The sequence below is a fragment of the Corylus avellana genome, chromosome 4 (assembly GCF_965113065.1).
Source record: "Corylus avellana chromosome 4, dhCorAvel1.hap1.2, whole genome shotgun sequence".
NCBI classification, from domain to species: domain Eukaryota; kingdom Viridiplantae; phylum Streptophyta; class Magnoliopsida; order Fagales; family Betulaceae; genus Corylus; species Corylus avellana.
The window spans coordinates 19,702,943-19,716,349 of NC_142493.1; the positions used below are offsets into that span (position 1 = coordinate 19,702,943).

At 39.5% G+C, this 13,407-nt stretch overlaps 2 protein-coding genes across 2 annotated transcripts; one reads left to right on the forward strand and one right to left on the reverse strand.

The window, feature by feature from the left end:
• Positions 1-802: 802 nt before the first annotated feature.
• On the reverse strand, positions 803-1,676 carry LOC132177320 (MLP-like protein 31). Its single transcript, XM_059589589.2, has 2 exons — positions 1,397-1,676; positions 803-1,295 (listed from the first exon to the last, which is right to left on the reverse strand). Exons 1-2 carry the CDS (start codon positions 1,581-1,583, stop codon positions 1,030-1,032), a joined length of 453 nt encoding a protein of 150 aa, XP_059445572.1. The 5' UTR covers positions 1,584-1,676; the 3' UTR covers positions 803-1,029.
• Positions 1,677-9,568: 7,892 nt separating this feature from the next.
• Positions 9,569-10,932, forward strand: LOC148586415 (uncharacterized). Its single transcript, XM_088515623.1, has 2 exons — positions 9,569-9,994; positions 10,345-10,932. Exons 1-2 carry the CDS (start codon positions 9,569-9,571, stop codon positions 10,930-10,932), a joined length of 1,014 nt encoding a protein of 337 aa, XP_088371749.1.
• Positions 10,933-13,407: the final 2,475 nt, after the last annotated feature.

Genomic DNA, 13,407 nt, shown 5'->3' on the forward strand with positions numbered 1-13,407 from the left:
GAGTGAGTTTATTTCAGCATAATTAATTAATTGCATAATAGGGTTTTTTTTTTTTTCTTTTTTATGTTATAAATCCGTAATAACATGTTTTGATTAATAATTTGAGCGTGTTTGACTTGCTGAAAAGTTTTTCCTGATTGTCTTTTTTACTAACATGTTTGGCTTGCTGAAAAACATTTTGATTAATTAAAACAATATGCAAACAAAGGTATGTGCTGGAAAGCTTTCCCAGCAGACCAAACATCATGTATTCATGTTTATTAAAAATTTTCTTGTTGGAAAGCCAGCAAGCCAAACATTCAACAATCATGAACACATCCTAAAACCAGAAATTTCCAGCAAGCCAAACATGTTCTAAGTTTTGTTAATTTGGAAGAGAGGATTGAAAAACGAATGAGCCAATGCTAGGATCTTCATGTTCAAGGACTAGGTAATTTTTTTATGAGGGTGATCCTGGTTTTACCTATAGGCCAGGCAGTACTTGAGCTCCGCCCCACTTTCCGTGTTTCCGTGTCGACTGTGAACCAAGCATAGAGGCCTAACTAGGATCTATCAGACTAATCTCTAGTCCAATACTCCACACCACTCAAAGTATTGGACATTGAGTCCCAGGCTTTGCCCAAGTGGCTGGCCCCTAGGAAGTTTCGAACTCAAGACCTCAAGGGGTAATATCCCTAGAAGCCGCAAGCCTCCACCACAAGGCCAACCCCTTAATTGGGGTTCATCAACTAGATAATTAAACAACTTGTAATTAATAGGAGCCGCATATCCCAGCAATAAGCTGCTTCAGTAAGTCCAAACAATTTAAAACATATATATGCATATAAATTATACTTAAGAAAACACATATTACAAAAGCCCCGGATACATTTGACCCATATATAAGATCTAAGTATATGGGTGCCTGCAATAAGTGGCTTCAATACGCCCACACAAAAACTAACATTCATATACAGACTTGCATGATATATAGAATAAAACACACAGAAACACTCCCGATCTTTTATTGTAGAAGTACAACCTTTTTGTCTATGCGGTAAGGTGAGCACCAATGTCTTTGCTGACATCAATTAGAAACTGAAGCAATGTCTTTGGATCTGGAACATCCTCCTTCAGCTTCTCGTATTCCAAGCTCCAGTGGACCAAGCTGCCCTCACCCTTGGGAGTAGCTTGAACAGTGATTTTGAAGCTCTTGTACTCCTGCAGAAGATCCCCTTCAATCACTTTGAAAGTGACCGACTTGTTTGTATCATCTATTGCTTCAATTTTGTCCTTAGCAACTTTGGCTTGCCCATCTATGATTTCACAAGACAAGAAACAATATTTAAAGATATTAATTAACATCATGCATGCTATACATTGCCAAGGAAACGAAAGAATATAATTCCTAAATTACCATGGACATAATCCCAGTAGATGACAGAGCCCTCATTGCCCCAATCTCCTTCATGCAAAGCACAACCCTGGACTTTGTCAGGGCAGACATTGGATACGTGGTGTGGCCTGCCGCTGAAAACCTCATGAAACTTTTCAGCAGGAGCTTTAATTTCTACATCAACCTCCACCCTCCCAAATAGACTCATTTTTGCAGGTAGTTGTATTACAAGGCCAACTAGTTAGAGGTACTAACAAAACATAATGGCTAGAAGGTAAGGAGAATGTGTTGAGAAAACAGGTAGGGGCATTGCCCTTAAATAGAAGGAAGGAGGTTTTGCATGTCATTTCCTCTAGGGACAACTTCTCGTGGGTTTAGTTGAATAATTCTATCCACTTTACCATTTTAGTCTTTACTCCCAAAAAATAAATATCATTTGTGATGTGCATGGCGAAACTTTTTATTATTATAGTCATAAATATGTTTTCAAATATTGTGACTTATTACATTTGCTCCAGTTCTTTTTCAATAGATGCGGATCTAAGAGCTGATAGAAGCTATTACATTAGTTCGATAGGATGAAAGTTGAATATTTAAAATTAGTGATAAAAAAATAAATAAATAAATAAACAAAGAAGAAGGAGGAAGGCAACCCCAAAAAAACAACTAGAAGTACTTAAAACTATCAAGTATTGGTCAAATAAATGACACAACACATTTAGACAATAGGAGTGGCTACAAAAGGTTGTAGCAGAGGGAATGTCCTCGATAATGGAACTACCAACAAAGTAACAACTACGGAAAGTGATTAACGCACTATATCAAGGCCAAGGGCAAGTATTGAAAAAGGTTGAATCGGAGCTGTTGGAGATAAGCTTCACCATGGTGTCCAATAAGGGTGGTACTTGGCATGGAAAGCGTGGAAGACACCAAAAAAGAAGTTGTCTGTGGTTCCCCAAAGGCAAGAAAAGGTACCAGGTTTGGAGATCCAAAGAGAAAGAAAAGAGGGTGCTAACGATCTGACGCGTTGACAAAAAATGGGCAATGGCATTGATGGCACGTGCTACATATAAGTGCTGGGGAGACACATGTTGCATATGTGCTAGAACAGATTGTGGCGGCACGGGAGCGGACGATGGCGACGGTGCTAGGTGGCATGCAGATGTGTGTATGAAGCACGATAGATTTGACTTTCAAGTTGCAGACAAAAAAGAGAGAAAAAAGGAAGTTAAAAAAAAAAAAAAAAAAAAAAAGGAGAAGAGGATCGAGGAGGAGGGAAGATCCTCCTAGGGGACACAATAAATTTGGAGAAAGAAAAAAAAATCATAGAGCATAGGGGAGGAGAGACAGCTCTCGTGATGCATGTAATTGAAGTCACCCCTTCTTGATTTTGTTAGTTAAAATGGTTGAAAAGTTAGCCTTGTAAAACAATTTTTTGTTTTTATTTTCATCCAGATAGTCACTTTGGCTAAGAAATTGGCTAGATGCTTCCATACTCAACAAATTTACTAAGCGCGAAAGTTCAAAAATAATACATTAAAAAAACAAAATTAATATGATTCTCTAGTTTTTTAAAATAGAGAAAATAAATGAAGAATAAACATGTAAAATCGAATATCACTACAAAAAAAGCCCAATTCCTAGCATTTTTAATACTAGCATAGGGGCAAAGCGTTAGTATTTTGACAATTTCTCAACGTATATTCTGATACGCCACTGTTCTTAAAATAAATGCATGGCGTATATATATACGAGATTAAATAATTTTATTTTCCTAGCGCATGCAAGACATACGTTTATACACTAGGAAAGTGCATTTCGTTTAACGCTTTTAATGGCATATACATGTATACGCCAATAATTTCCTATTTGGGGCACAGGAAATTGGAAAAAAGATAATTTCCCCGCATTGTATATATCCCTAAAATCTCTCATATTTCTTTTTTTTTTCTCACATTTATCTTCTAACAAATTATCCCTATGTCAGTCGCGCGCTATGCCTCTCTCCCCCACGAAGCTTGCGCCACCGCCATCGATGTGTGTTTTTCTTCTCTGTCGTTTGGGCTTGATTTAATTTGTAGGATTTCGATCTAGGGTTTTGATTTAGGTATTGTTGGATTTCGATTTATGTGGTGGCCTGTTGGATTTACGGTCTGAATTTATTGGAGGCTCATTCATAAAAAAATCCTATATTTTTATTGTTTGATCAAAAATGGCATTTCTTTTTTTCTTTTTTTTTCTTTTTTTTTTTTGGGTGTTTTTTTTCTGTTTTTTGATCGAATCTAGTGTTATGTTTTGATTCTTTTATTTATTCATTGTTTTGTGTTTGTTTGTTTGCAGTTTAAGCCTTACGAGAAAGACTTCGAGAGGAGGGCACGGGTCATCTTTATTGGATCTCCTAATATAACATGCCAACTAACTATTATTGAAAAACATATAGAACACCAAATTAGAGTTTGAAATCAAGTCAGAGATTGCATAATATAATCTTATCTCATAATCTCTGATTGTTTTGATTGTATTCAGTTTATTTTAAGAGATATGATAGGGGCTCAACTGAGCCCTATCTAAGATCCAACTTTTGTAGACATATATTTTGATTTTTGTCTCTTTTTTAAAATTTTAATTTTGGAACCTGACATAACTCTTATGTAGCTTTGTGCCGCGTAAGTAAAAGTTTGGTCTTAGATAGGACTCAGTTGAGCCCTTATCATATTTCTTATTTTAATTGTATATTTTTTTTAATACTTATAAGGGCATTATCTTAGGATAAGATTATAGTTGTTTGTATATTTTGAACTTCACGTGTAAGCCTGTTTATCAATATCTATTGTTCATTATAATCTTATCAAATTTTTTGTGATTTTGAAATTTATTTTATAGGTTTTAAAAAATTTGGTTATATGGGATTTCTGTATAACCAAATTGTTTTAATATATTCCACCAATTTAATGGCACATACTCTTGCCGACGCAAGAGTGCATCTTCCTGGCACATGCGTGTGTCTTCTTTGTCTGCTAGCAAAAATTTATTGACACTGGGTTGTAGGCATAAAGAATAGGCTAGAAAATAAAAGTCAGGTCCCCAAGAGGTAGTCCAATCGGCTTAGACCACGCTTAATGAAGCGGAGGTCACTAATTCAAATCTCTCTTCCCCCTCTTGTGCGGACATGTCAAACAAAAAAATAAAACAAACAAATACCAGGAACATATTTCCTGGCATTTATTATAATTTGATTCTTATTATTTAAAAAACGTATGCCACAAACACACTTTTTTTTGTAATAAATATTAGTGAAGTCAATAGCAAAAATGTTGAGTCAAATATAAATGCTTTAAAGAGTTGATAATTTAAAAAAATAATAAAAAATAAATAACTCTTTTAAGCAAAATTTTAGCTAAACATTTGTTGAGCGGTAAATGCACTGTATAAACAAATTAAAGAAAATATAATTTAAGCTAAACATTTATTCAGTGATTCTCTGTCCTTTTCGCCATCCAAGGGCCCCTTTATAATATATTACACATATAATAAAACCTGCTTCCACTCTCAGATCTTTCGAGTGTGATATGGTAGGTTACTTGCCCTTTTCCAATTAATAGTTTTGCTCCGGGACATATCACACCTCTCCATATTATATTAGAACAGAACAATATTGATACACAACGAAAATGAAACATATCTGTGTTTTTGTTTTTTGTCTCAAATAAGCTAATTAACAGAATAGCTTGGAGCGGAAAAAGGGTTCGAATTTTTCTCTCTAGGGCTCTGGCTGCTGGATGAGAAGCAAACTTTTCTCACGTCTTCTACGATTGTGAGGGCAACCAAGAAAAAGAGATGATGAACAGTGGCAATATGGCGGATGATCTCACGAAGATGTGGGATAATCTTACTCTCACAGAGGAAGAAAGTGTCGGAGTGGAGGAAAGAATTGAAGATGTAGTAGAGGTGGTTCATAAGGGCCAAGAGTGCCTGGTGGGTAAACTGTTGGGGGATCGATTAGTCAACGAAGAGACAATTAGAGCCATACTGATTCGGTGGTGGAAACCAACGGGTCATTTATCTTTTCGAGTGTTGGGAGACAATATTTTTCTCATTCAGTTTGAACACTTTTGGGACAAGTCTAGAGTGCTAGAGGGTCGGCCCTGGATCTTTGAAGGGACCCTCTTTGCAGTCGAGGTGTTTGACAGTTTAACACCTCCTACTCAGATTGATTTCACACAAGCAGCGTTCTGGATCAAAATGTTTAACCTACCCCTGGCTTGTATGGACAAAGTCATGGGGATGAAGTTGGGAGCTACGGTGGGCATAGTGGAGGATGTAGATACCAACGAAGATGGTATTGGATGGGGCAAGTATCTGCGGGTGAAAGTCAGGATCAATGTACTACAACCCCTCGCATGTGGGAGGATTTTGAAGCTAGAAAATAAATCTATCCGGATGCCATTCCAATACAAGAGTATACCCTGGTATTACTATCGGTGTGGGAGGATTAGTCATGGGGGCATGGTTTGTCCGATCAAGGAGCCAAAAAGCGTATCAGGGGATGGATCCAGACTGTAGTATGGTCCATGGCTGAGAGCGAGTCCACCCAAGAGATGGCCGGAGAAGGACCAGTGGGGTTATGGAGGAGATGCGGGATCACCGGAAGGGAGTGCTCGACGGAGAAGAGGGGGCTCTTGGGCAGAGGATCACCGGAACGATGGGTCCACGGCGAGATGTTTCGATGGGGAGCCTCATAACGGAAAATCTGAAGATTCCCCGAATCGCGCGAAAGGTGTTTATGAGAATATTTCCTCAGGAAATAATTCCCATAATGGTGACATTAATGGAGAGACGGTTATGAGGAATAATTGTAATGAGAAAGCAAATTCGGCAGAACCACGTGGAAAGGGTGAATATGCCATATGGGGACATGTTGATGGAATGACTTACCAACATGAGGCCAAGATCGGTGGGCTAAATTCAATGCAAGATTCTGGTGAGGAGGGGGCAGCGCAGAATCTGGAGAAAATTTCTCTTGGGGAAAATATACCAAAATCAGTGCGCATGCAGAGGATTAACATGGAGGGGACACATCCTTCTACCAGGGTTATGTGGAAGAAAGCCAAAGAAGGGGGTAGGCTCATAAAGAGTCCACGTGGAACAGTGTTGCTAGAAGAAGATGTTACGGAGAACCCACGTGTTAATGTGGATACTCTTTTTGCTCACCAACTTAGAGTTCAAGGGGGTCCACGCCAGACAAAAAAACGTACAAGGGGCTGCAAAACAAGAACACTGGAGGAGAAGAATATTGATGATGGTGCGGTCAGCAATGAGTTCACTGGGCCTTCGAACAAGAAGGGAAAACAGACGGCGATGGACATGGAGAGGGAGTTGCAGATACAGGCGGTGGCTGTTTCACAGCCCCGCCAAGCATCATGAGAGCCCTAAGTTGGAATTGCCGAGGGCTTTGGAATCCTCGGACAGTTCGGGATCTTTGCCATTTGGTAAAGACTAAGAGACTCGATTTGGTTTTCCTCATGGAAACCAAATTATCAGCCCGGAGAATGGAAGCCATTAGAGTTTAAACGGGGATTGCTAGTGTTTTTTCGGTGGACAGTGTGGGAAGGAGTGGGGGCTTAGCCCTCTTGTGGAACAATGACATTTCTGTGGAGATCCAAAATTACAGCAGGAGACACATCAATGTTGTAGTTCAATCTAAAGTTAATGAGCAGTCGTGGAAGTACACTGGGTTCTATGGCCAACCCAACGTGTGGAAACGCCCCGAAGCATGGGCTTTACTGAATCATTTGCGAACATATTCCCCAAAGGCTTGGTTATGCTCAGGAGATTTCAATGAAATTTTGGAGGAAAAGGAGAAGTTTGGTGTAGTCAGAAAACATAGAAGCTAGATGGAGGCCTTTTGGACTACCTTGGAAGCCTGTCAACTCTGGGATTTGGGTTTTAAAGGACTTGAATTTACATGGTGCAATATGAGGAGTGATGGCCAGCTTATAAGGGAGCGTTTAGACAGGGTGTTGGCCAATGAAGAATGGAGTAGGCGTTACCCTATAAGACAAGTAGAAGTTCTAGCATCTGTTTGTTCAGGTCACACCCCAGTGGATATCTCTTTTCAGGAGCATAAGGGGAGTCCCCAGCCACATTATAGAAGATTTAGATTTGATGCGGGGTGGGGAAAAAATGAGAAGGCACGAGAGGAGGTCAGGAAGGTCTGGAGGAAAAAAGAGGTGGGGGGAAGTGCATGGGAGACGGTCAAAAGCAATCTGGAAAGAAGCAAAAAGAAGCTGTTGGTCTGGAGTAAAAAAAAAAAAACAAAGGCCCATCAGAGAGTATAATAAACCAAAAAGTGGGAGAATTACAAAAGCTTTATGAAGTCAATGGCCATTTAGATCTTCGCACCATTAGAACATTACAAGCAGATGTGGATGACATTCTGGAAAGGGATGAGCTGAAATGGAGACAATTGGCAAAGGAGCATTAGCTGAAGTTAGGGGATAAAAACTCAAAATATTTCCATGCTTGTATGAAGCAAAGACAGAAGGCAAGCAAAATTCAGTGCATATCGGATGGGGAGGGAAGATGGCATATGTCTCCAGAAGTTGTCCAAACAGTTTTTATTAAGCATTTCAAGAATATGTTTACCATGTCACAACCGGTGGGTATCTCTCAATGCCTTGAGGCTCTACCAAGACTGGTTTCGGAAGAAATGAATGAGGGACTACTTCAGAATTTGACTAAGGAGGAGATCCATACAGTGTTACAAGACATGGCACCCCTCAAATAACCGGGCCCGGATGGATTCTCAGCGTGCTTCTATCAAGCAATGGGAGGTGGTGGGCCAGGAGGTTTGTGAGGCTATTATGAATTTTTTCACTACTGGTTTTCTTGATAAAGATATAAATTATACTCATATTGTTCTGATCCCAAAAATTAAGAACCCTACAAAAGTCACGGACTTTCGGCCTATTAGTTTGTGCAATGTGGTGTATAAGATTTTATTTAAAGTGTTGGCAAATAGGCTGAAAAAAATTCTTCCCAACATTATCTCAAGTAACCAAAGTGCTTTTATTTCCTGATCGGCTCATTTCAGACAATATCTTGGCGGCCTATGAAACCTTACATACTATGTACTCTCGTGTGTGGGGTAAGGAAGGTTTCATGGCTGTCAAGATTGACATGAGCAAGGTGTACGACCGTGTGGAGTGGGTTTTTTAGGCAGAAACTATGGGTAAGATGGGGTTTGATCAGAGATGGATCAAACTTATTATGAGTTGTATTACTACAGTTCATTATTCCATTTTAATAAATGGAAATCCTGTGGGTTACTTTCACCCTTCCATAGGCATCTGTCAAGGGGATCCCCTCTCACCCTATCTATTCATTATATGTACAGAAGTGTTGAGTTCTTTATTTCAGAAAGCGGAACGGACAAGAGTGTTGAGGGGTGTACCAACATCGGTGGGAGGTCCAAAACTAAATCATTTGTTTTTTGCTGATGACAGTCTTCTTTTTTGTAAGCCGAATAGAGCAGATTGGAATTACTTGTCGGGGATTTTAAAGACATATGAGAAAGCATTAGGACAACGTCTTAACAAAGAAAAGACGTCCATTTTCTTCAATAAAAATACAAAGGAGGAGATTAAGGAACTCTTGATACAAGTGGCAAGTATTCCAGCATCACAGTGTTTTGATACTTACTTGGGTCTCCCTGTACTGGTAGGGAAGTCAAGGTCAAGTGAATTCCACTTTATGGTTGAGAGAGTCAAGAAGACAGTGTCGGATTGGAAGATGAAGTTTTTATCTCAAGCTGGCAAAGAAGTCCTCCTTAAGGCGGTGGTTCAAGCGATTCCCACTTATAGCATGAGCATTTTCCTCTTCCCTAAGGAGTTGTGTAGGGAATTGAACTCCATCATGCAAAAATTTTGATGGGGACATAAGGCAAATGATAAAAAGATCCACTAGATGAGTTGGGAAAAGATGGGGGTAGCCAAATCACAAGGATATATGGGTTTTCATGACCTCATTTGCTTTAATAAAGCACTATTGGCAAAACAATGTTGGCGGTTATTGCAAAATGAGGAAAGTCTAGCCGGTAAAATAATTAAAGCCAAATACTACCCATGGGGATCATTGTTTAAAGCAAAATTGGGAAGTCGGCCTTCCTATGCAAGGCGGAGCCTACTGTCGGCAATGGATCTGCCCCAAGCGGGCTTAATATGGAGAATAGGGGATGGGTGCACTGTTCGAATATGGCAAGACCGATGGTTACCTACGCCCTCAACTTTTTCGATACAGTCCCCTCGCACTAGACTGGGGGAAGAGGCGAAGGTTGTAGAATTAATGGACCAGTTAACTGGAGGGTGGAATACTGACCTGATAAAGGAGATGTTTACAAGTTCAGAAGCCAAAACAATTATTAATTTACCTCTTAGTCGATATAGGCAAGCTGACAAATTGATTTGGCAGGCTACTCCAAATGGTTTGTTCACTGTTCGCAGTGCCTATTACATTGAAAAAGCGAGGACGGAGTCTTTGAAAGGAGAACGGTCATGCAAGACAGGGTATGAACAGGTTTGGAAATCCATTTGGAGCCTGAGAGTTCCTAATGCTACTAAGGTATTCTTGTGGCGTACATGTGCGGATATATTACCGACTAAGGAGAAATTAATGCAGCAAAGGGTTGTGGCTGATAACAAGTGTTTGATCTGTCAAATGGAAAAGGAGACTGTGGCGCATATTTTATGGGAATGCTCTTCCTCTTCTGACGTATGGGCGGCTTGTAATTCAAAGATCCAAAAGCCAGATTGGTGGGTCTGGATTTGATTGATGTGGTGGCCCGGCTATTGTTAAAGTGTAGGGAAGAGGAGATGTCCCTATTTGCCTTGGTTGCAAAACGTATCTGGGCAAGCCGTAATTCTGTGCTGCATGGGGGGGAATTCATAAATCCTAATAGGATCGTTCAATAGGCCAAATTAACTCGGAATCAGCTCTGCATTGCCAACAAGAAGGAAGAGGAACTGAACGTATCGGGATCTGCAGTGAAGTCACCCATTTCCATGTGGAGGCCGCCATCTGATGGGAGCTTCAAAGCAAACTGGGACATGGCGGTTGACAGGAACAGCTCTTGTCTGGGTTATGGAGTGATCATACGGGACTGCCAAGGCTTTGTCATTGCCGCTCAAAGGAAGAAAATTCCCACTCTCCAAGAACCGGAAGTTGCGGAAGCCACGGCAGCCCGAGAGGCTGTTGAGTTTTGCAGAGATGTGGGCATACAAGATGTTATCATGGAAGGCGATTCGCTACAGGTCGTTCAAGCATTCATGGATTCCGGGGCCAATTTTAGACCTTATGGTCAGGTGATAGAGGATGCCAAATCTATTCTGGGGAGAATGAGGAGATGGACGTGCTGCCATGTAAAGAGGGATGCAAATATGACAACCCACGGTTTGGCAAAGTTTGGACTGTCATGTTCCTCAAAACAAGTTTGGATGGAGGAGATACTCGAGTGCATCCACCCTATTGTAACTTTAGATCAGTCTCCTCTTTCCCATTAGAGCTTTGCTCTAGATGTATTTTCTCATGATGAAATAATATCACTCTTTTCCAAAAAAAAAAACTAATTAACAAGACCTAGTAATAGGATGTTGGTCAATAATTAAACATAAATAACAAAAACAGTTGGGACACGCTAATAATGATTCCTATCACTTCAATAGTAATTGAAATTTTATCTGCAAAGTTAGATGTGACGTGATTTCTTCCGCCCATCTCAATAAAAAACACTATTTTAACGTATCAAATCTTGTAGGACATCACGCTACATCAACTAATTTAAATATAAAAGATAAATAAAAAGCTGCTATATAGAATTACTCAATCAAATGATATGGGAATTTTCTATTAAAAAACAAAAAAAGTGGTTAAATTTAGAATTGGTGTATAGCCCACACCTATGTTGTAACATTCCGCCCCAATAATATAATATTGTCTATTTTTAGTTTTTTAAAATTAGACTTTTCAGGAGGCCACCCATTTAATTGGTACTACTCTCGTATAAGCATGTTTAACTGTAAATTTCTGATAGGTTCATGCACATCACAACTTTAAAACATGTTGTCTTAAAAAATGTGCAAATGTACATATAAACACTTTTTTCATCTCCAACAATGTGCATGAGACACCACATGTCTTGAAATAGGAAGATACATATAGGGTCCAATGCTAGATTGATGGATAGGTATCATTATCAACATGCCCATGCAAAAGAGCATAAACAACCAAAGGAGGGTGACATCGAATTGGATTTTCAGTTGAGCTAGTGTTGGCGGGAAGACAACAATGGGAAATGAATGAGACACTATGCTAATTAAGTGGCCTTGGCCTTTGGCCATGTGTGAGAGTGGGGGTTACATAAATGGTGCAATCCTTAACGTTAGATTTAAATGATTACATTTATCATTTTTTATTGACTTATAAGTTTTTGAAATAAATGATATTTTAACATGGCATCAAAGCGGAGATTATAGAGTTTTTGAACCCGTTCTCCGTCATTCATATATGTATTTGAAAAGACAATTAATAGTACTCACATGCATGCTTAATTAGATCATTAATTTGGTAAAAGGTTAATCAGGTAGGCCGAGGAGACCAATTGTGGCTATCCTATCTGGGCATGACCATAGTAGCACTTACCTGCTAGGAGCCACATAGAAGGGGCCTAGATGGTGGGAACCACTTGCGCTCCCTCAAGTCCAACTGAGTCATTGCCTAATCCAGCCCCACCTATATTAGATTAGGTAATTATCTGTAAAAACAGCCCAAGTATTTCCATTGGGTTGTGTTTCATATATAGATGATAAAATAACTGGATTACAATATTTGAAACTTAAATGTACAATTATCTAATCTATATTGAATTCAAAATACAATTTAAATTGGGAAGGATAGAACTTTTAGTTGGGCTAAGACTTTGGATAAGAATTTATTCCAATATGCCCCCGGAATCGAGACGGAGGGGCAAAGACGTTGAGATTGGTCTTTAGGAAATTGAACCAAGCTGCAACAAGAGGTTTGGTGAAAACATCGGCAATTTCATCTTTGCTATAGAGGAATTTGACAGTAAGACTTTTAGATTCAACTTGATCTCGCACAAAGCGATAGTCAATTGCTATATGCTTTGTTCAGGCATGAAAAGCTGGATTTTCCGACAAGTAAGTAGCATCGATGTTATCACGAAATAATATTGGAGCATTCGGAAGAAAAACACCTAATTCACTGAGGGGAGATTGAGGCCAACAAAAGTCTACAGCTGTGTTTACCAGAGATTTATACTTAGATTCTGTGGTTGAGCAAGACACTGTGGGTTTCTTTTTAGAGCTCCATGAAAGTAGATTAGAGCCAAGGAAAATGCAGAACCCAGAAGTGGAACGTCGGTCATCTATGCAACCTACCCAATCTGCATTCGAAAAGGCAAATAATTGGGTTGAGGAGTACTTTCTGATAAGAAGACCATGATTAATAATGTGCTTCAAGAAGCGTAAGGTTCTCTTGACAGCAGACCAGTTGGTGTCTCGGGGCTTATGCATGAACTAAGAGACCTTAGTGACAGCAAAGGCAATGTCAGGTCCGTGATGGACAGATACTGTACTACGCCAACTATACTCCAATAAATAATTGCATCATCAAACTTTACACCATCAAACTTACTAAGAGTGGCAAAGGATGACATGGGAGACGTAATAGGTTTTGCTTGAGACATGTTGGCACGTTTGAGAATATCATAAATATACCTTTGTTGACAGAGGTGAATTCCAGCAATAGACCTAGACACCTCCACCCCTAAGAAGAAATTCAACTCTCCAAGATCTTTGATTGGAAATTCAGCAGAGAGATGCTGAATGAGGCCGTGAATTGCAGTAGGAGAGGTCCCTGTGAGAATAATGTCGTCGACATACACAAGAGCAAAAAGCCAAACATCGCCTTCAGAATAAATGAACAATGAACTATCAGACCGAGATCCATGAAAACCA

Coding starts and splice junctions, on each gene's coding strand:
- LOC132177320 (XM_059589589.2), bottom strand. CDS start 1,583: ATGAGTCTATTTGGGAGGGTGGAGGTTGATGTAGAAATTAAAGCTCCT. Junction 1,296..1,396: donor CTACTGGGATTATGTCCATG/GTAATTTAGGAA, acceptor GTGAAATCATAG/ATGGGCAAGCCAAAGTTGCT.
- LOC148586415 (XM_088515623.1), top strand. CDS start 9,569: ATGGATCTGCCCCAAGCGGGCTTAATATGGAGAATAGGGGATGGGTGC. Junction 9,995..10,344: donor GAGTTCCTAATGCTACTAAG/GTATTCTTGTGG, acceptor ATCGTTCAATAG/GCCAAATTAACTCGGAATCA.